This window comes from Schistocerca nitens, chromosome 2 (genome assembly GCF_023898315.1).
Source record: "Schistocerca nitens isolate TAMUIC-IGC-003100 chromosome 2, iqSchNite1.1, whole genome shotgun sequence".
Classification (NCBI taxonomy): Eukaryota; Metazoa; Arthropoda; class Insecta; order Orthoptera; family Acrididae; genus Schistocerca; species Schistocerca nitens.
This window is the reverse complement of record NC_064615.1, coordinates 988,596,825-988,617,198: the sequence shown is the minus strand read 5'-3', so window position 1 is coordinate 988,617,198 and position 20,374 is coordinate 988,596,825. Positions and strand designations below refer to the sequence as shown.

Here is a 20,374-nt window from a genome sequence, read left to right as displayed (position 1 = left end):
TGCCAAGTGCCATCAAAAGCTACTGGTATGTCAGTCACACCACCATTTATTTCAACAGCTTCGTTTGCAGCACCCTTCGTTGACTCACATGCAATAGATTCCACAGCAGCTCCAACAAATCCTGCAACTTGTCGATTTTACAAGGTGGGCGTCGCATATTCATCACGGCACACATTGTTTCTGCTGTAGTGTGTCCTTTGCCAATAGCTCTCAATCCATAAAACCACCTAACATTTACTTCAAAATAATTATCTTTATACTCAGCAGAATTCCAAAGTGAATGATTATTTTTACAAGTGGTACAATTAATGATAAGTTTCCTGGGTAGTCCATTTGATACCTCATTGTCTTCATGTAAACTAACTGGCCCTCCACATACTTTACAACACACACATTCACCTAACACCCTTGTTAGGATCTGTAAATCTATCAGAAAATAATCTAACCTACAATTTACATCACTTTCATTTTGAGAAAACTGTATCACAACGTTTTATTTTAATCTTAGAAGCACTAATAGGTGTTTCTCTAGATACTGACAAGTTTGCATGTATTTCGTTGTCTGTAACTTCACACAACACATGTTGAACACAATGTTTCCGTTTATTCGAAAATCTATTGCCAAGAAACCCACATTTCTTAAAAACATTTTGTTTTGGTTTCATACTTTGCTATTTGAACATTTACCAATCTTTTCGACACTTTTTCTCGGAAAAACGTTAGGGCTTCGACATATTACGCGTGTTTATACTATGAAACTACACGATGATGTTTTCGACAGTGCTATCACTATGAACACGTAATTTAACCTTTATAACACAGAAACCCACAGCCTTCTATATAAAAAATTACCGATTTTATTAGATTTTGAAGTAATGCACGTAAAAATTTTAACATTTTCAACTGGTGTACATTATATTAAAAAAAAATTCCCATGTGAGTTTACAAGTGATATACTGTATATATCATTTTATTCGGAAAATTGCAAATTTTATAATGAGATAAAAATCCGACAATGTGAAAAAAGTTTCCGTTCTAACTCCCCTTAACAATCGAATGACAGCCATATCTAAAGTTCGAAGTGAACTTCAAACAATAGTGCAGTTTTTTATTTATGACTTTATAAGCTTCCGATGGTGCTGAGCCACAGTCATACATCATTTTTTAAAGTAATATACCGCTATTTAACTGTATATTTCTTGTGTGCAACCTCGATTTCAGCTTGCACCCCATTACCCAGTACAATGCTAAAAGCAAAAATATTGTAAAACATATACAAATATATTAGATACAAGCTGATGTAAAACTACGAGATATGCACTTTCATCTTGGACTATTAACATCATTCTGCTGTGTACTGTGCAGGATGACATATATACAGCTCAACATATTTGCTTTACATGATATACATGGTACAAAATTAACGTCTTATAGGAATGCAGCATATTATCGTACAAACACAGCATGCCTGGGAATATCAGCCCAAAGCAGGTAAACACAAGACTAGCATATACCTTTAAGTTGGAACTATAAGAGTGATGTCAAAGAACGTAGACTCTATAAGACAGATATAAGATTACTAGGGTTAGGTGTCATCAGATCATATCCAATCACATTCTTCACCTTCTTTTTCTTAATCTTATTCCACCTTCGCATATCAATATATTCCCCTGTTTCTTTTTGTCCCCTTTCCCACCCCACCTCCCCCAATTTATACGAATGTCACTTTTTTATATTATTACTGGCGCTCGCTGTATCGTTAAGTGTGATTCATTGACTTTTGTTTTTATTTCGTTTGTTCCTTGCATATATATATTTCTTATTATTAAGGATCTCAAGTTTACATATAAATACAAAGATGATGATTCACAATGCCGCCTCAAAAGACAATCACATACGGTCCAATGACACCTGACTCTAGCAGGCTTATATATGTGGTACTTCTACATTTTAATGTATCAGATTTTCTAGAGTCTACATTCTTTGACATCATTTTCATAGTGATAGTCTTGTGTTTACCTGCTTTCGATTGATTTTCTCAGATATTATGTGCTTGTAAGATAATGTGCTGCATTCGCACAAGATGTGAATTTTGTACCATTTATATCAATGTTAAACAAACTTGTTGAACTGAATTTATGTCATCCTGCACAGAACACAGTAATATGACGTTAATGGTCTAAGAAGTAAGTGCATCTCTGGTAACTGTATACCAACCTACATCTAATACTTTTACCTTATGACCTATCATTTGCATGTTTTGCTTTTAGCTTTGTACTCGATAATGGCGTAAGATAACATACCATCCTGCACAGTACAGAGGAAAATACGTTAATGGTCTCAGATGTAAGCGCGTATCTCGTAATTTTATATCAGCTTGCATGTAATTTTTTTTTTTAATTTTTCAGTTTTGTACTTTCTGTCATACTATTTGCATAGTCTTGCTTTTAGCATCGTACTCGATAACGGGGTGAAAGCCAAAATGTAGATTGTACACGGGATATATATAGAAGTATACACGCAACTGGCGTTGTATACCTCAAGAAAGAGGTGTAACAAGTGGTAAGTGAAAGATCAGAATCGTAGGACGAACAGAAAGACAGATCTTTGGATTCATATTCTACCATTTAACTTTTGAGACACCGACGCAAAATATTCTTTCAGTAATAACACAAAAGCAAATCTTTTGCGTATCGACTACAAATCCAAAGTTTACACAGACTAAAATGGAAGGCAGATTAAAATTCAACGCCCAAATAACGACGAAGTCAATATAGACACAGCACAAGTGCACACTGCAGAAAAATGGAGCGAGAAACTGCATGTAGCCTTCCCAACGGAACCAAAAGAACACTAAGGTAGGATCATTAAGTGTAGCCCCCCGAAAAACTAAATCTGCATGGCCGGCCAGGGATTTGAACGTTACTCCTCATGAATACGATTTAGTAGCCTGGTCCGCATGGCCACGTCGTTCGATAATCTGTCCAGCTGGTTTTCGCACATCTTGTGTCATTTATTTCATCTGTACCAAGGGCTGAACTGCAAGTCACTGTTTGTTCATTTATTATAAGTGACGTGAGGAGTTATTTACTTTCGAACCGCTGTCGTTCACTTTGGGCATAACAGGAAACAATTCTCTCTTCGAAATTTCCGTTACGTGACATGCTTCAGTTTCAGGACATTTAGAAACCCAGTCAGCCCTTTAAGACAACGCAATCCAACGCCACTACACTAAGTAATGTAAAAGTAACGATGGTTCGTGTTTTGTTTCGTTTCTACATTGGGCGATGGTCATTGACCTTAACGTAACTTCCGTCCTCTTTATTCGATTACCCCTCTAGCCGCGCAGATCCTGTTTTTCCACCGTGTTACTACACTCATGCTCATAAATTAAGGATAATGCTGATACACGGTGAAACAACGCTCTGGTGGGCGGTTGGCGGTTTTCAATCACCTCGGGCTATGACCATACGGTGCATTTGACCTGCGGTCGTCGCACGGTGGCTCTGGCAGCGGTCCACATTCGCAGAGGTGTGTTGGTGAATGTCGGTGTACAGTGCACCGAGTAAGTGTCCAGACGTTTTCAGACGTGCTAATGGTGACTGTGTGTTGAAAATGGCTCAAAGAACACACATTTATGACGTTATGTGGGGTAGAATACCAGGGCGACTGGAGGCTGGTCAAACACTGCAGGTATAGCACGGGCCCTCCGTGTGCCACAAAGCGTGATCTCAGGATTATGGCAACGATTCCAGCAGACAGGAAACGTGTCCAGGCGCTGCAGTACGGGACGTCCACAGCGTACAACACCACAAGAAGACCGATATCTCACCATCAGTGCCCGCAGACGGCTACGGAGTACTGGAGGTAGCCTTGCTCTGGACCTTACCGCAGCCACTGGAACACTTGTCTCCAGACACACAGTCTACAGACGACTGAACAGACATGGTTTATTCGCCCAGAGACCTGCAAGGTGCATTCCACTGACCTTTGGTCACAGGTGAGCTCGTAAAGCCTGGTGTCAAGAACAAAGTACATGCTCATTGGAACAGTGGTCCCAGGTTATGTTCCCCCGGACGAGTCCAGGTGTAGTCTGTACAGTGATTCTTGCAGGGTTTTCATCCAGCGTGAACCAGGAACCAGATACCCCTTAATGCCCTTGAAAGGGACCTGTATGGACGTCGTGGTTTGATGGTGTGGGGTGGGATTATGATTGGTGCACGTACACGCCTTCATGTCTTTGACAGAGGAGCTGTAACAGGTCAGGTGTAGCGGGACGTCATTTTGCACCAGTATGTCCGCCTTTTCAGTGGTGCAGTGGGTCCCACCTTCCTCCTGATGGATGATAACGCACGGCCCCACCGAGCTGCCATCGTGGAGGAGTACCTTGAAAGATATTAGGTGAATGGAGTGGCCTGCCTGTTCTCCAGACCTAAACCCCATCGAGCAAGTCTGGGATGCTCTCGGTCGACATATCGCTGCACGTCTTCAAACCCCTACGACATTTCAGGAGCTCCGAAAGGCAGTGGTGCAAAAATGGGAGGCTATACCCCAGCAGCTGCTCACCAACTGATCCAGGGTATGCGAACCCGTTATGCGGCCTGTGTACGTGTGCATGGTGATCATATCCCATATTCATGTCGGGGTACATGCACAGGAAACAGTGGCATTTTGTAGCACATATGGTTCTGGACGGTTTTCTCAACTTATCACCAATACCGTGGAATTAGAAATCTGTGTCGTGTGTATTCCCTATGTACCTATGCTATTAGCGCCAGTTTTGTGTAGTGCCACGTTGTGTGGCACCACATTCTGCAACTATCCTTAATTTGTGACCATGAGTGCAAGTCACTATTGGGTTTTTCTGGGATGATTCCAATCGACAAGTCGACAACCAGTTTCTAGCCCCATCCTTCTCAAATTCATCCATTTACACAATGTGGTGACAAAAGTCACCTCGTAACATCGTGTGGGATCTCCTTTTTCCCGGCGTAGTGCAGCAACTCGATGTAGCATGGACTCAACAAGTCGCTAGAATCCGCTGCAGAAATATTGAGCCATCATGTCTGTAAAACCGTCCATAACTGGGAAAGAGTTGCCAATGCAAGATTTTGTGCACGAACTGACCTCCAGATTATTTCCCATGAATATTTGAAGGGATTCATGTCGTACGATCTAGGTGGCTAGCTCATTCTCTCGAATTCTTCAAACCAATCGCGAACAACTGTAGCCTAGTGACATGACACATTGTCATCCATAAACATTTTATCGCTGTTTGAGAACATGAAGTCCATGAATGGCCGCAAATGGTCTCCAACGAGCCGATCATAACCATTTACAGTCAATGATCGGTTCAGTGGCGGACACAGTCCATACAATGTAAACACAGGCGGCACCACTACGGAGATACGACCAGATTTCAGGGTGCCTTGTCGACAACATAGGTTGTTGGCTTCATGGGTTCTGTGCCACTCTAGAACTCTACCATCAACTGTTACCAACTGAAATCGGGACTCATCTGATCAGGGCACGGTTTTTCAGTCGTCTAGGATCCAACCGATATAGTCACGAGCCGAGGATAGGCGTTGCAGGCGATGTCGTGCTGTCAGCAAAGACACTCGCGTTTGTCTTGTGCTGCCACAGCCCGTTAAAGCCGTATTTCGCCATACTGTTCTAACGGATACGTTCGTCATAGTTCCCACAATAATGTCTGTGATCACTTCACGCAGTGTTGCTTGTCTGTTAGCACTAACAACTCTACGCGAACGCCGCTGCTCTCGGTCGTTAAGTGAAAGTCGTTGGCCATTTTGTTGTCAGTGGTGAGAGCTAATGCCTGAAATTTGGTATTCTCGGCACGCTCTTGATGCTGTGGATCTCGGCATAGTGAATTCTCCAACTGTTTCCGAACTGGAATGCCCCATCTATTTAGTTCCAACTACCATTCAGCGTTCATAGTCAGTTAATTCCCGTCGTGCGACCATAATAACGCTGGAAATGAATCACCTGAGTGCAAATGGCAGCTACGCCAGTGCACTGCCCTTTTATACCTAGCTGACACGACACTACCGCCATCCGTATATGTTCTTGTTGTTATCCGATGACTTTTGTCGCCTCAGTGTAGTATAGCACCTGTAGCGATCTCATTGTTGTGGAGACATCAATGTTAAACTTAGTTCATTTTCCTATTTCCACCATCCAAAGGTCACACAGCGGAAGAAGGCGTTGTTAAAGCAACCCACATCTCCAGCATCTCGCGTCCACTCGATGTTGACCTCCGATGTTGGAATGGGGTCGAGGACACACATCAGGCTGACGGAGTCACCATCCACAACGTATCTGGTACGCTCCCCCAAAATCTCCGGCTCTGGAATAAAGAAAATAAACCTTTAGATTACTGGAATCATGTCAACACACACTGCAACATCTCGTCTTTCATAAACAGTCTTCCAGATGCGAAATTGATCGAAGCGTTGCTATATCTTTAGGTATTCTGTTTCGTTATTTTGAAGGTACTCTTTGATTTTCCCGTACATTCTACCATCTAACAGGGTGCTGACCCACCTTTTCCTTGTGAAACAGCTGCAGTTATTAGGTTGGTGCATAAGTTCGTAGCGTTTTTGTTTTGCATGTTAGTATTCCGATTGCTATGGGTTTATTTACCGATTGTCACTTTTTGTTTTTAGTACACTGTTGCTATTTGAGTTTGCACATTGGCATTTTGTCATTTGGAGATAGTGAGTGGAGGTGTGGACGGTAGAAAATTGAGTGCCAAATGGAGAAATCGGAACGTTTCCGACATATTTTTCTGTTTGAGTTCAGTAGAGGTGCGACAGCAGCGGAGGTAGCCAGAACATTTGCGTCGTGTATGGGGATCATGAAATTGGACAGGGCACGGCAAGAAAATTGTTCTCTCATTTTAAGAGGATCTTTTTGACATTAGTGACTCCCCACATTGAGGAAGACCTTCGGGGTTCAACGAAAATCGTTTAAATGCGTTAATCCACAATGATCGACGTCAGATACTTGAAAACTGTCAAATCTGATGAACCGTGATCATTCTGCCATCGTGCGACATTTGGATGCAGCGGGGAAGGGTCTAAAAGCGGCTGTACAGGCACAGCATCCTCTAAGTCAGAATCACAAAAATCAGAAGGTAGTCATATGTGGGTCTTTGCTTGCCCGTCGTCAATTGGATCGTGAACAACACCAACCCTCCCTATCCTGTGTCTTCATGTTAACATAAGGAAAATAAAGGATCGTTGAACTCAAAAAAGGCAGCAACGCCCCGAACAAAGAGCTGTGCGTATCCACAGAAGGTAATGTTATGCATCTGGTGGAACAGCGACTGTGTGCTGCATACGAATTGCATCCCCGAAGTGTAGCCATCACTAGTGACATTTATTGCCTACAACTGAGACGTCTTGTAGACGCAGGTCCGAGAACAACGGAACGAAGACTGCGTGAAGTGTGGCACTCGACGACAACGCCCGCCCGCATTCTGCTAGACTGAGAAGAAACACTGTACAGGAAATGGATTAAAGTGCGCGTCATTTACGATGGCGGCCGAGTTTAGGTTCGTTCTGCGCACCTGACGTCACAAAACACAGTCAGCCAATGAACAGAGAACGACGTTGCCAGAGTTCGACTGCAGTACAGAGCACGGACTAGTGTCTTCAGTTTTAGAAACGCTCAGTAATAAATAAAGTAATTGAACAAAAGCAATGATAGCAGACTTTCTATAAAAGAAAGTTTGGAAAAAGCATTCTCTATACGAACTATTTCATATTCTGTTAACTAATTAAATCAAACAAGCAATAAGCCTCCTAATTCAGGCGAAGCAAGGAAGTTCATTCTCACTAATCGCTTTTTCGTAATAAAGAACTATGGTAATTGTTTATTTCCTATTGTACTTCGACGAAACGTGAATAGCTCGCAGTCATACCAACAGTGTTTGTCGGTATTTTGCTTCATTGTTTAAAGTACTCCAGGAACTCTATTGAACGACGAGCTGCGTTAGTGAAACGGTTAAGGTGTTTCGCTGCTAAGCAAAAGATTCCGAGTTGAAATCTTTTTCGGTGCTTAATATTGTCTTTATTTAAAAACAATACCAAAGTGTCTTGCTTCATGAATTTTATTCGTTTGACTGTAATTTTTTGAAATTTCTAGTGGCAACCAAAATCGACCATACGGAAAGTATACGCTGTGGACTTCTACCTCTGCAAGCTCATCAAAATTTCGTGCAATGGTTTACTACATTTAATGCTGCACAATAACTGCGTTGAACATCGAAACAAAATTAAGTCATTTATGGGGGGAAGGTATCAGTCAAGAAGATGTGTAAAAATCAAATTTTTGAGCCAAATAGTTGTTGTGAAATCGAATGATAAGTGTGTCAAAGCAGTTGGAACACCATTTGTCTGCACAGGCGAGCAGTGCAGTGATGACAAAATCGCGCACAGCGCGGAATGCGGGGAGCACGTGTCTGTAGCAGCGAAAGGGTTAATGCGGCCGTGGTGGCTTTACTTCATAAACTGCGCGCTCTCCCCTAAACCTAAGTTTGTGAACTATACTATACTATCGCGCTGCTTCACTTGGCGCGTGCAACTGGCAACGCAGCAATCTCCCGCGTCTGGACGGGTATGCGCGAGCCGCCAAGATAAAAGAATTGAACTATAGGAAACCATTCCGCACCCGCCTCATTCACCTGATCCGGGACGCTCACTTTTCACCATTTACGCTCTCTATGGAACAACCTTGAAATAACTTCCTTTATGGATGAAAATGCGCTCCGATCATGGCTCGACGAATTTTTCGCCTCAAAAGCACGTGACTTCTACAGTCGCGGGACCGAACAATTACACCAGCGTTGGCTTTCTGTTCTAGATATTTGAGGAGAATATATTATTGATGACTTAAGTCACTGTTACATACAGAGTGTTACAAAAAGGTATGGCCAAACTTTCAGGAAACACTCCTCACACACAAAGAAAGAAAATATGTTATGTGGACATGTGTCCGGAAATGCTTACTTTGCATGTTACAGCTCATTTTATTACTTGTTGTGACTTCTGAAATTTTCCCACCACCGAGGGCAGCACGTACAACTCGGCCATGCCGCGCATGTCAACACCTGACGCATGCGCTGTAGGATACCAGTACATTTCGCATGCGCGAGATTCGGCATATATACCGCGACTGCACCTGGGCTCTTCAGTAGTTGTCTACTCACCTGATGATGGCCGGACGTCTCTGGGGCGAAATATCGTGGCAGAATGTCGACGGGATCCGGCTGCATACCCGGAAATTATTAGAAGACGTTTTATTACTTCTCTTCAAATCACATTAATCATGGAATGAAAACACACAGAAACAGAACGTACCAGCGTGACTTCAAACACTGTGTTACAGGAGATGTTTAAAATGTCCTCCGTTAGCGAGGATACATGCGTCCACCCTCCGTCGCATGGAATCCCTGATGCGCTGATGCAGCCCTGGAGAATGGCGTATTGTATCACAGCCGTCCACAACACGAGCACGAAGAGTCTCTACATTTGGTACCGGGGTTGCGTAGATAAGAGCTTTCAAATGCCCCCATAAATGATAGTCAAGAGGGTTGAGGTCAGGAGAGCGTGGAGGCCATGGAATTGGTCCGCCTCTACCAATCCATCGGCCACCGAATCTGTTGTTGAGAATCGTACGAACACTTCGACTGAAATGTGCAGGAGCTCCATCGTGCATGAACCACATGTTGTGTCGTACTTTTAAAGGCACATGTTCTAGCAGCACAGGTAGAGTATCCCGTAAGAAATCATGATAACGTGCTCCATTGAGCGTAGGTGGAAGAACATGGAGCCCAATCAAGACATCACCGACAATGCCTGCCCAAATGTACACAGAAAATCTGTGCTGATGACGTAATTGCACAATTGCGTGCGGATTCTCGTCAGCCCACACATTTTGATTGTGAAAATTTACAATTTTATCACTTTGGAATGAAGCCTCGTCCGTAAAGAGAACATTTGCACTGAAATGAGGATTGTTGGATGAACCATTCGCATAAGTGTACCAGTAGACGCCAATCAGCTGCTGATAGTGCCTGCACACGCTGTACATGGTACGGAAACAACTGGTTCTCCCGTAACACTCTCCATACAGTTACGTGGTCAACGTTACCTTGTACAGCAGCAACTTCTCTGACGCTGACATTAGGGTTATCGTCAACTGCACGAAGAATTGCATCGTCCATTACAGGTGTCCTCGTCGTTCTAGGTCTTCGCCAGTCGCGAGTCATAGGCTGGAATGTTCCGTGCTCCCTAAGACGCCGATCAATTGCTTCGAACGTCTTCCTGTCGGGACACCTTCGTTCTGGAAATCTGTCTCGATACAAACGTACCGCGCCACGGCTATTGCCCCGTGCTAATCCATACATCAAATGGGCATCTGCCAACTCCGCATTTGTAAACATTGCACTGACTGCAAAACCACGTTCGTGATGAACACTAACCTGTTGATGCTACGTACTGATGTGCGTGATGCTAGTACTATAGAGCAATGAGTCGCATGTCAACACAAGCACCGAAGTCAACATTACCTTCCTTCAATTGGGCCAACTGGCGGTGAATCTAGGAAGTACAGTACATACTGATGAAACTAAAATGAGCTCTAACATGGAAATTAAGCGTTTCCGGACACATGTCCACATAACATCTTTTCTTTATTTATGTGTGAGGAATGTTTCCTGAAACACCCTGTATATCTGTTGTAGTTATTAAACTTATGGAAAAAGGTTAAGAACTTACGCAGCAACCAAATAGTTCTGGAAAAATGCTCCATCGGCGCTTGGTACGCGGCTAGAAGTAGAAAGTTCCAGATGTATGAGCTCAGAACTTACAGTTCATGGAGACCGCAAGCAAGTTGTTTGGCGCACATCAGCGACGGGATGGTTTTGCTCTGTACGGCTCGTTACCGACAAGTTTGGTTGTGTACAGACACATTCCGACACAGAGAGATACAATACTTTAAAGTCTGCTCCAAAGATTAAACTGTGAGGACTGTAGGTTATAATCTCTGTAATGTTCATATTGGATTCTCTTCTGTTTCATACTCAAAGAAGGAGTTAAGATACACTTTCGATTATTACCTTGTAGGGGATTGGTAATTTTTGGTGTGTGCTGAAAGGCGGCCATCTTGTTAGTATTTATGGTTTGTGCGATGAGCAGAGAAAGTCTTATTGTGTTGTGAATAAAAAATAGTGAAAATTATCTAAGTTTTACGAAAATTATTTAAAGCGACGTAGCATTGTATTCCTTTGTTTCCACCGTCTTCGTGAAGGAAACCGATGTCGACTTACGAAGGTACACACGGTCAACAAAGATGGCGACTAATGAATTAATATTGTGGCAGAAGGGATAATTCTACGTCTAAGGTGAGAACTCTGAATAAACCAGCAATGACGTAGAATTCAAAAATACTGCTAAGCGGAATTGTAAATTATATTACAGGAAAATTTCACGCAGCACTGAATTTGTCCGCATTCGAGCCAGTCAATACAGTATGTAAAAAAGGATTTCAAAAATTCTAAAGTTAAAATTCCATATCCATAATTTTTTCTCTTTTCAAAAAAATCAATAAATTTATTTTTTTATTTATTTCGCCACAGTTGCTATGTTATCGAAGCAAATTCATTAGAATGCTCCTAATGAACTGTAGTAGATTCTGGTACTGTGAGCCGGCCGCGGTGGCCGTGCGGTTCTAGCGCTGCAGTCCGGAACCGCGGGGCTGCTACGGTCGCAGGTTCGAATCCTGCCTCTGGCATGGATGTGTGTGATGTCCTTAGGTTAGTTAGGTTTAAGTAGTTCTAAGTTCTAGGGGACTGACGACCTAAGATGTTAAGTCCCATAGTGCTCAGAGCCATTTTTTTTGGTACTGTGAAATGGGCAACTGTCGTGCTGGAAGTCTTCTTGTCCGACGGGAAAAAGTTTCAGCTTGAGGCGATATGTGTAATAAGCAGGAATACTGACCATAGGTTTCACACTGCTGTGTGTGAAACGCATGTTACCTTAGAGAGCTGATGTAAACCCTCCCACTGGCATCTTACTGTCCCTCAAGGCGCACATACTCCCCTAAATAAACGTGTTGAGCAGCGTTCGTCTGGAACACCGTCACCTGTCCACTTTCAACAGATACTGACGACAGCAGCAATCATAGAAAATGGCTGGCCAGTTCCAAGTAGCGCTTTCGCCTCTCCACACAAAATCTTTCATATTATTTTTCCCTGTCCCATGCAAATTCTACATGGGCTATCCCTAGTCTGTTTTGTGAGTCATTTTTGCCGAAAGAGACCTATGTAGAATCCTTTGGATAAAATGTGTGGAAGCCAATAGTTAATGATGAATGAGACGATACTTATGCTGTGTGGAATAACCTGGAAACTCGAGATAACGAAAAATTGAATTATACAAGGAAGACGATAAAAAAAAGTTACCGTCGTTGAATGTAGCTCTCAAAATTGAACATTTTTGTCTCGAGAAATTTTATGGTATGTTATACCAATATAATCAAAACATTTTGTGTGGATGAAGCGCTGGACAACGCTTTAGGGAAAAACGGATGGTGAACAAGGTCTTAGCACCTTTTCAATCTTGTAGTGAAGAACATTGAGTAGATGTTGCACTGTAGTTTCCATTACTCTAACATGCAGTAAAGGACTTTGTAGAAGGATAATCAACCTCTAACAAAGTTTCTAGCTTGGTTGCAACAATATGGATGGTTGGCTCATTTTTCCATGCTGAGTAGATGTATTTAATATCAGCCTTCACCTGAACAGTGCATTCGGAACCAGAGAGGTGGCCGCTATTGAAGTCAGACTTGACTTTCTTTGATCGAGGTCTGCTGCAACGGAAGGCGAAATTAAGACAGAATTTAGAAAATAAGCCTCTTTGCTGACTCAGCGTCAAACAAAGCCGCATTTGTGTTTAGATCTGAGTTCGTTACTTCTCGAATATTTTAGTAACAGGTGTCTGCGAGGAAACTGGACAATAATAACTATTGCCATATTTGCGATTTGGTTTAAGAACGTTACATTTTAATGCCTGGAAAATTCGGTGTGTTCGTTATGCATTACATATACTGCTAATGACATGATTAAATTAGAGTAACTTTTTAGAAATCTATTACAGATACCATCAAAACATTATGAGATTTGAATTTTCAGCACTTTTATTCATGTTAATTTCAGTAAGCGATGTTGCAGTTATTTAGGGTTGTGTAAATGTGTCTAAAAGGCATTTTCATTCCATCCCTTTCGTCTTCAATTAAACTATTTGTTCTTGCCTTTGCTAATATCTTTACAACGTAATTATTCAAATTATTTCAGTTTTTGAAGTATTAGATGCAGTACATTAATTCCGTTTATGTTTTATACCAGTTTGTGCACTGGCTGTTTGATATATTTCTCATCTCACTACAGTTAATATAGTTTCAACTGTACTATTAACAATATTAATTTGTCAAGATACGTCTAATACAGGACCTTTCAGTATGTTTTCCTTAATATATTGCGCAAGTGTATGTAGAAAGTAAGAGCTTCTCAATAAGTATTGGATTGAGCAGTTCATCTGGCTGTGGTTTACTAGTTTCTTTTTTTATGGTACTGCTGGACAGTTCTGTGATAGTTCCTTTCAAATACTGATGCAAATTTCAATTAGATTTTACATTACCATCTCATTCCTAACCAGCTCTTTTGTCCTGTTCTTAATCTTTGTATCTTGGTATCGTTGTTTTCTATGGACACGTGTCAGAACTGTATGGTTTTATATTGTATATTTCATTAGGTGTTCACCATGGTCAGCCACTGCAGTATCATAAGTTAAACCTTATTTTTTACTATAAATACCGTGTATGAAAATTTTGTCTATCTGAAAATGGGTCCCACTATGTCACTTTAAACATGTTCAAAGATTCACTATTGCAATCAGAGTGTAACACCAAAACAATGTTTACAGGTTTTGTTAAGATCTTATAAAATGGTATTCTGGTATGCATATTGACTAAGGAAGGTTTCACAGCATTATTAATGGCTTCCATTGTTTATGTATACCTGGTCGCTTTTTCAGCTATGTTTAGATAGATCGTAGCATAAATATGTGAATGTGTTCACTCTTCCCAGAATTTTATTTTTCAGACAGATCTTACTCCGACTTGTGTATTTTCCACAAATGGTCATAGTTTTTTATCTTTCATATAATCTGTAAACTGTGTAGAGAATGCAGCATGTCCTCAAAAAATGCGAAAAGAGCTGAATCATTTGAAAAATGTAAGGCATCTAGCTTCATGTTTATGTCGATGCTATGGAATTCTGTAGCATTCTTGATTGATTTTATTCATATAAATAATAAACAAGTGTGTTGTAAGGTTGCATCTCCATCACACTCCAGCATGGGTTCTCCTCCACTCTCATAATTGTCCTCTTTCTTGAAACAGATTAAATTTGTTGAAACATTTTGTATATGCTTTCAATGAGTTATTTTGGGATATGATCAAGCCCCAGAATTTAAGTTTGTTTGTTTCTGTTGACTTCGTCAGCAGCTTACTTGAAGTCAACAAAGGCAATATGTGTTTCTAGCTTACAGTCTCTATGTTCTCTGTTGGAAATATTTTAAGAAAAATTGCGATTACAGCATTATCTTTCTTTATAAAAGCCAATTTGTTCCTTACCCATGATTCTTACACAATGGCTGTGCATCGTATTTTTGATGATGATAGATACGCAGCATCACAAAAACGGCTACATGCGCCACCCAGGTGCCTGACAGGAAACGTGGGAAACGAGTCATATTTGTGGTTGCTGGCCACGTGCTGGAGAGCAGTCCGCAGCCTAGGCGCTGTCTTGGTTTTCAGTCTTCAGGCACTCATAAGTGTCTGAAACTTCTTAGAGAACAGATGGCTTTATGCAGTCGGCCATCGCTTCTCTTATTTATAGTTTCTTAAGGAATGGATGGCGTAAGTCACCCGTTATAGACTCTGCTCGTATGGACCTGCCACAAACTAATTCGGACGTGAACCACCTCCTCTCATGCTTTCTATTCCCTTTATCTCATGCGGCCTCCTGGAGCCTCATTCAACCCTTTCTCCCACACCAGATGACCCCATCTGTAAATCTAGTTTCAGAATACACCCAAATGCTCAGTGTATTTCTCTCTTTGATTTCCAGCCTCTCATTCTCTCCCACCCCGACAAAGTTCCACGTCACTCGTCTGTACAGTTGACCTCATCAAGAAAGATACAAAGATACAAGATTTTAGCTCAGCAGAGCGTGGAAACTGGCGTTGGGCGGGAGGGGGGGGGGGGGGGAGGGGGATAAGACATTATAGGTCGCAGAGAAAAAAAACCTGCCGAGTGCACGCTTATGGGTGCCTGAAACCACGACAGCTACGCTGGGCTGGAACAGCTTGCCAAAAGCATGCACATGAGAGTGTGATTTACTGCGGGGCTTCTCGTCCCAAGCAGCATCATGATGTTCGTTCTTCAGCAATAACGTCGGACGTCAACATCCACTGCTGTAACATAATGAGCCCCATCCCTTCCGATGCATCAGCGCCTGCTGAGCTAGCAGATAAACTGTTTCGCTGCTACAACTCTCCAGTCATATACACGGTCCAGTCACATTAATTTGACCACCGCCTATGTTCGGCGGCAAAGTGCAACAGTCACACCCAGACGGCAGGAGGTAGTACTTGCAGTGGAGGATATACAGGGTGGTCGGAAATTCCCGTTACAGACTTCTACGACTTTAGAGGGGAGTGACTACGTCATATTATGAATGGGAACCCATGTCCGTAAACATCATCCAACGAGACTAAAGAGCGTCAAAGTTATACGCGCGGGCGTCTGTAAATGTACGTATAAATGGGGTGACTCCGTGATGATGTTACAGACTTTCTAGGATGATGGAGAACGACAAGTGTACTAATTTGAAGTAAGGATCCCTGTACTGGAAGCGAACGAGTGGAAAGTTATAAACGAAAACCGCTCTGATACCTCTGACAGATGAATACATATACCGGTTCTTGTGTTGCGAAGAGTTTAGGGTTGGTAACTTTCAGTGATGGTGGTGTGGACAAAAACGAGAAAATATGTCCAATAAACGTGGGCTCTAAAGTGCGTACCTTAACAGCTATGAACACCGGCTCAGTAGAAGAGATGTGTTTCACATTAGCGAAGATGAACGAATGGTCATAGCTCCTCAGGTATGCAATTTAAAGCCCACGTTTATTGGACATTTTTTCTCGTTTTTGTCCACACTACAGCCACTGAAAGTTACCAGCCCTACACTCTTCGCAACACAAGAACCGGTACACGTATTCAACTGTCAGAGGTATCAGAACGGTTTTCGTTTATAATTTTCGACTCGTTCGTTTCCGGTACAGTGATCCTTACTTCAAATTAGTACATTTATCGTTCTACATCATCCTAGAAAGTCTGTAACATCATCACGGAATCACTCTGTGTATACGTACATTTACAGACGCCCGCGCCTATAACTTTGACGCTCTTTAGTCTCGTTGGATGACGTGAAAGGACATGGGTTCCCATTCAAAATATGACGTAGTCACTCCCCTCTAAAGTCGTAGAAGTCTGTAACGGGAATTTCCGACCACCCTGTATAAAGCACGTCTGGAAGAAGCGGAAAACAGGGCACCTGTTATAATGTAAAAACGGCGCGATTTATCTGACGTCAAAACGAGCTTGATCTCTGACTTTCGAGCCAAGGGTGGAAGCATTTCCGAAACGACTTAGTCCGTAAATTTTTCGTGTGCGGCCGTGGTTAAAATATGCCGTGAATGGCAAAATGGCGCTATCCAAAACCGGTACTGATGCAGTTGTGCTGCACCCTGCGCTAACATGGCAGGTGTTAACGTTGGCTGTGGAGATGTGTACGGGCGAACGTACGAGCAACTGCCGAGCAACTGATGGGCCAGATGAAACATAGGCTACCGACAGTGTCTCCTCAACGACCGTTCAGCGAACGTTGCTGGGTACGGGCCACTGCATGCATCTGCTTTATGCGCTCATGCTGAATGCTTTTCGTTAGTGACGAATACTGGAATTTTCACGCTAGTACCGTCAAAAAAGGATGTATCTATCCTTGGGGATGATGTCCACCCCTACACGCACTTTCTTTTTCCTCAGCACGGTGGCATTCACCAGATTGGAGCTCGTCACACAGCTTACAGTGTACGTGCGTTGTTCGAAGAGCACCAGGACGAGTTTACCGTACTCCCCTGGCCACCTGATTCCCCGAATTTAATCCCAAACGAGAATATGTAGAACGACCTCGATAGGGCTGTTCAAGCCATGGATCCTCAACCGAGAAACGTAGCGCAACTGGCCACAGCACTGGAGTCGAACGGCTCCACATCTCTGTCGGTACCTTTCAGAAACACACTGACTCTCTTCCTGAACGTCTCGCAGCGATACACACTGCAAAAATATGATTGTTCAGGCATCTGACTAGACAGTGTACACTGAGGTGACAAAAGTCATGTATCAGCGATATGCACATAAACAGGTGACGGTGGTATCGAGTACACAAGGTACAGGTTTTGGATACCGCCATTTTGCCATTCACTGCAAATTTTAACCACGGCCGCTCAGGAAAAATTTACAGACTAAGTCGTTTCGGAAATGCTTCCACCCTTGGCTGGAAAGTCAGAGATCAAGCCCGTTTTGACGTCAGATAAATCGCGCCGTTTTTACACTATAACAGGTGCCCTGTTTTCCGCTTCTTCCAGACGCGCTTTATACAGGTTGGTCGGAAATTCCCGTTACAGACTTCTACGACTTGTAAAGGGGAGTGAGTAGAAGGACAGTTTAAGGCCATACGACATGGAATGGTAGTTCGAGCTAGAGGCATGGTTGTCCGGGCGGGAAGGCGCGCCGGTCCCCGGCACGAATCCGCCCGGCGGATTAGCTTCGAGGTCCGGTGTGCTGGCCAGTCTGTGGATGGTTTTTAGGCGGTTTTCCATCTGTCTCGGCGAATGCGGGCTGGTTCCCCTTATTCCGCCTCAGTTACACTATGTCGCCGATTGCTGCGCAAACACTTTCTCCACGTGCGCGTACACCTTCATTACTCAACCACGCAAACATTGGGGTTACACTCGTCTGGTATGAGCCGTTCCCAGAGAGGTTGGGGGGACACTGGGGCCTGAACCGCACAATAACCCTAGGTTCGGCGTGGGGCGAAGAAGGGGTGAGTGGAATGCTGTAGCCTTTTTTGGGATTGTGTACCACTGAGGCTACGGCGGGGATGAAGCGTCTCGGTCGTTTCTAGGTCCCCAGTTCCATACAATACAATACAATAGACACATGGACAATAACGAGATTTTCACTCTGCAGCGGAGTGTGCGCTGATATGAAACTTCCTGGCAGATTAAAACTGTGTGCCGGACCGAGACTCCAACTCGGGACTTTGCCTTTCGCAGGAGAGCTTCTGTAAGGTTTGGAAGGTAGGAGGCGAGGTACTGGCAGCAGTAAAGCTGTGAGGACGCGGCGTGAGTCATGCTTGGGTAGCTCAGTTGGTAGAGCACTTGCAAAGTCCCGAGTTCGAGTCTCGGTCCGGCACACAGTTATAATCCGCCAGGAAGTTTCACATGGACAATACTTTTCGGAAATCGTTTGGAAATTTAATAAACCGCGATCCACAGCGTCAAAAGCGTGCCGAGAATGCCAAATTTCGGGCAGTACCTCTCACCACGGATAACACAGTGTGCGGCGGCCTTCATTCAACGGCCGAGAGCAGCGGCGTTTGTGTCTAGCTGCCAGTGTTAACAGACAAGTAACACTGAGTGAAAGAAAAGCAGAAATCCGCGTGGGTCTTACGACGAACGTATCCGTCAGGACAGTGCGTCGAAATCTGGCGCTAATGGGATATGGCAGCAGATGACCGACGTGAGTGGCTTTGCCAACAGCGCGACACCGCCTGCAACGCCTATCTTGGGCTCGTCACTATATCGGTTGGACCCTACACAACTGGTAACCAAGGCTTGGTCACATCAGTCCCGATTTCAGTTGGTATGAACCGATGGTAGGGTTCGGGTGTGGTGCAGACCCACGAAGCCATTAACCTAAGTTGTCAACTTGACAAGGCAGTGTGCTAGCTGGTGATGGCCCCATAATGGTGCGGTCAGTATTTACATGGAATGAATGAGTTCCTCCAGTCAAACTGAACCGATCATTGACTGGAAATGGCTATGTTCGGCTACTTGCAGACCATTTGCAGCCATTTGTGAACTTCGTGTTCCCAAACAACGATAGAATAATGTGGATGGCAAGGCGCTTTGTCATCGGGACACACAATTTTTCGTGAGTAATTTGAGGAACATTCTGGAAAATCCGAGCTGATGAACTGGCCATCCAGAGCTCCCGACATGAAACCCATCGAACATTCACAGAACATAATCGAGAGGTCAGTTCGTTCTGTACCGGCAACTCTTCCGCGATTATGGACGACTACATAGGCAGCATAATTCAGTATTTCTGCAGGGGACTTCCAATGACTTGAGTCCATGACACGTCGAGTTGCTGCCCAACGCCAAACAAAAGGAGGTCCGACTCGATATTAGGTGGCATCCCATGACTTTTGTCACCTCGCTGTATAATACACTACTGGCCATTGAAATTGATACACCAAGAAGAAATGAAGATGATAAACGGGTATTCATTGGACAAATATATTATACTAAAACAGACATGTGATTACATTTTCATGCAATTTAGGTGCATAGATCCTGAGAAATCAGTACCCAAAACAACCACCTCTGGCCGTAATACCGGCCTTCATACGCCTAGGCATTCAGTCAAACAGAGCTTGGATGGCGTTTTACAGGTACAGCTGCCCATGCAGCTTCAACACGATACCACAGTTCATCAAGATTAGTGACTGGAGTATTGTGACGAGCCAGTTGCTCGGCCACCATTGACCAGACGTCTTCAACTGGTGAGAGATCTGGAGAATGTGCTGGCCAGGGCAGCAGTCGAACATTTTCTATATCCAGAAAGGCCCGAACAGGACCTGCAACACGCGATCGTGCATTATCCGCTGAAATGTAGGGTTTCGCAGGGATCTAGTGAAGGGTAGAGCCACGGGTCGTAACACATCTGAAATGTAACGTCCACTGTTCAAAGTGCCGTCAATGCGAACAAGAGGTGACCGAGACTTGTAACCAATTGCACCCCATACCATCTCGCCAGGTGATACGCCAGTATGACGATGACGAATACAAGCTTCCAATATGCGTTCACCGCGATGTCGCCAAACACGGATGCGACCATCATGATGCTGTAAACAGAACCTCGATTCATCCGAAAAAATGAC

At 43.4% G+C, this 20,374-nt stretch overlaps 1 protein-coding gene across 1 annotated transcript in view; it reads right to left on the bottom strand.

Annotated features, from left to right (window-relative positions):
- The window catches only part of LOC126237314 (uncharacterized), a 158,230-nt gene that overhangs the window by 21,169 nt on the left and 116,687 nt on the right, over positions 1–20,374 (bottom strand). Inside the window, exon 6 of the mRNA XM_049947279.1 lies at positions 6,240–6,364. Coding sequence (XP_049803236.1) covers positions 6,240–6,364 — 125 coding nt within the window. The remainder of the gene's footprint in view (positions 1–6,239; positions 6,365–20,374) is intronic.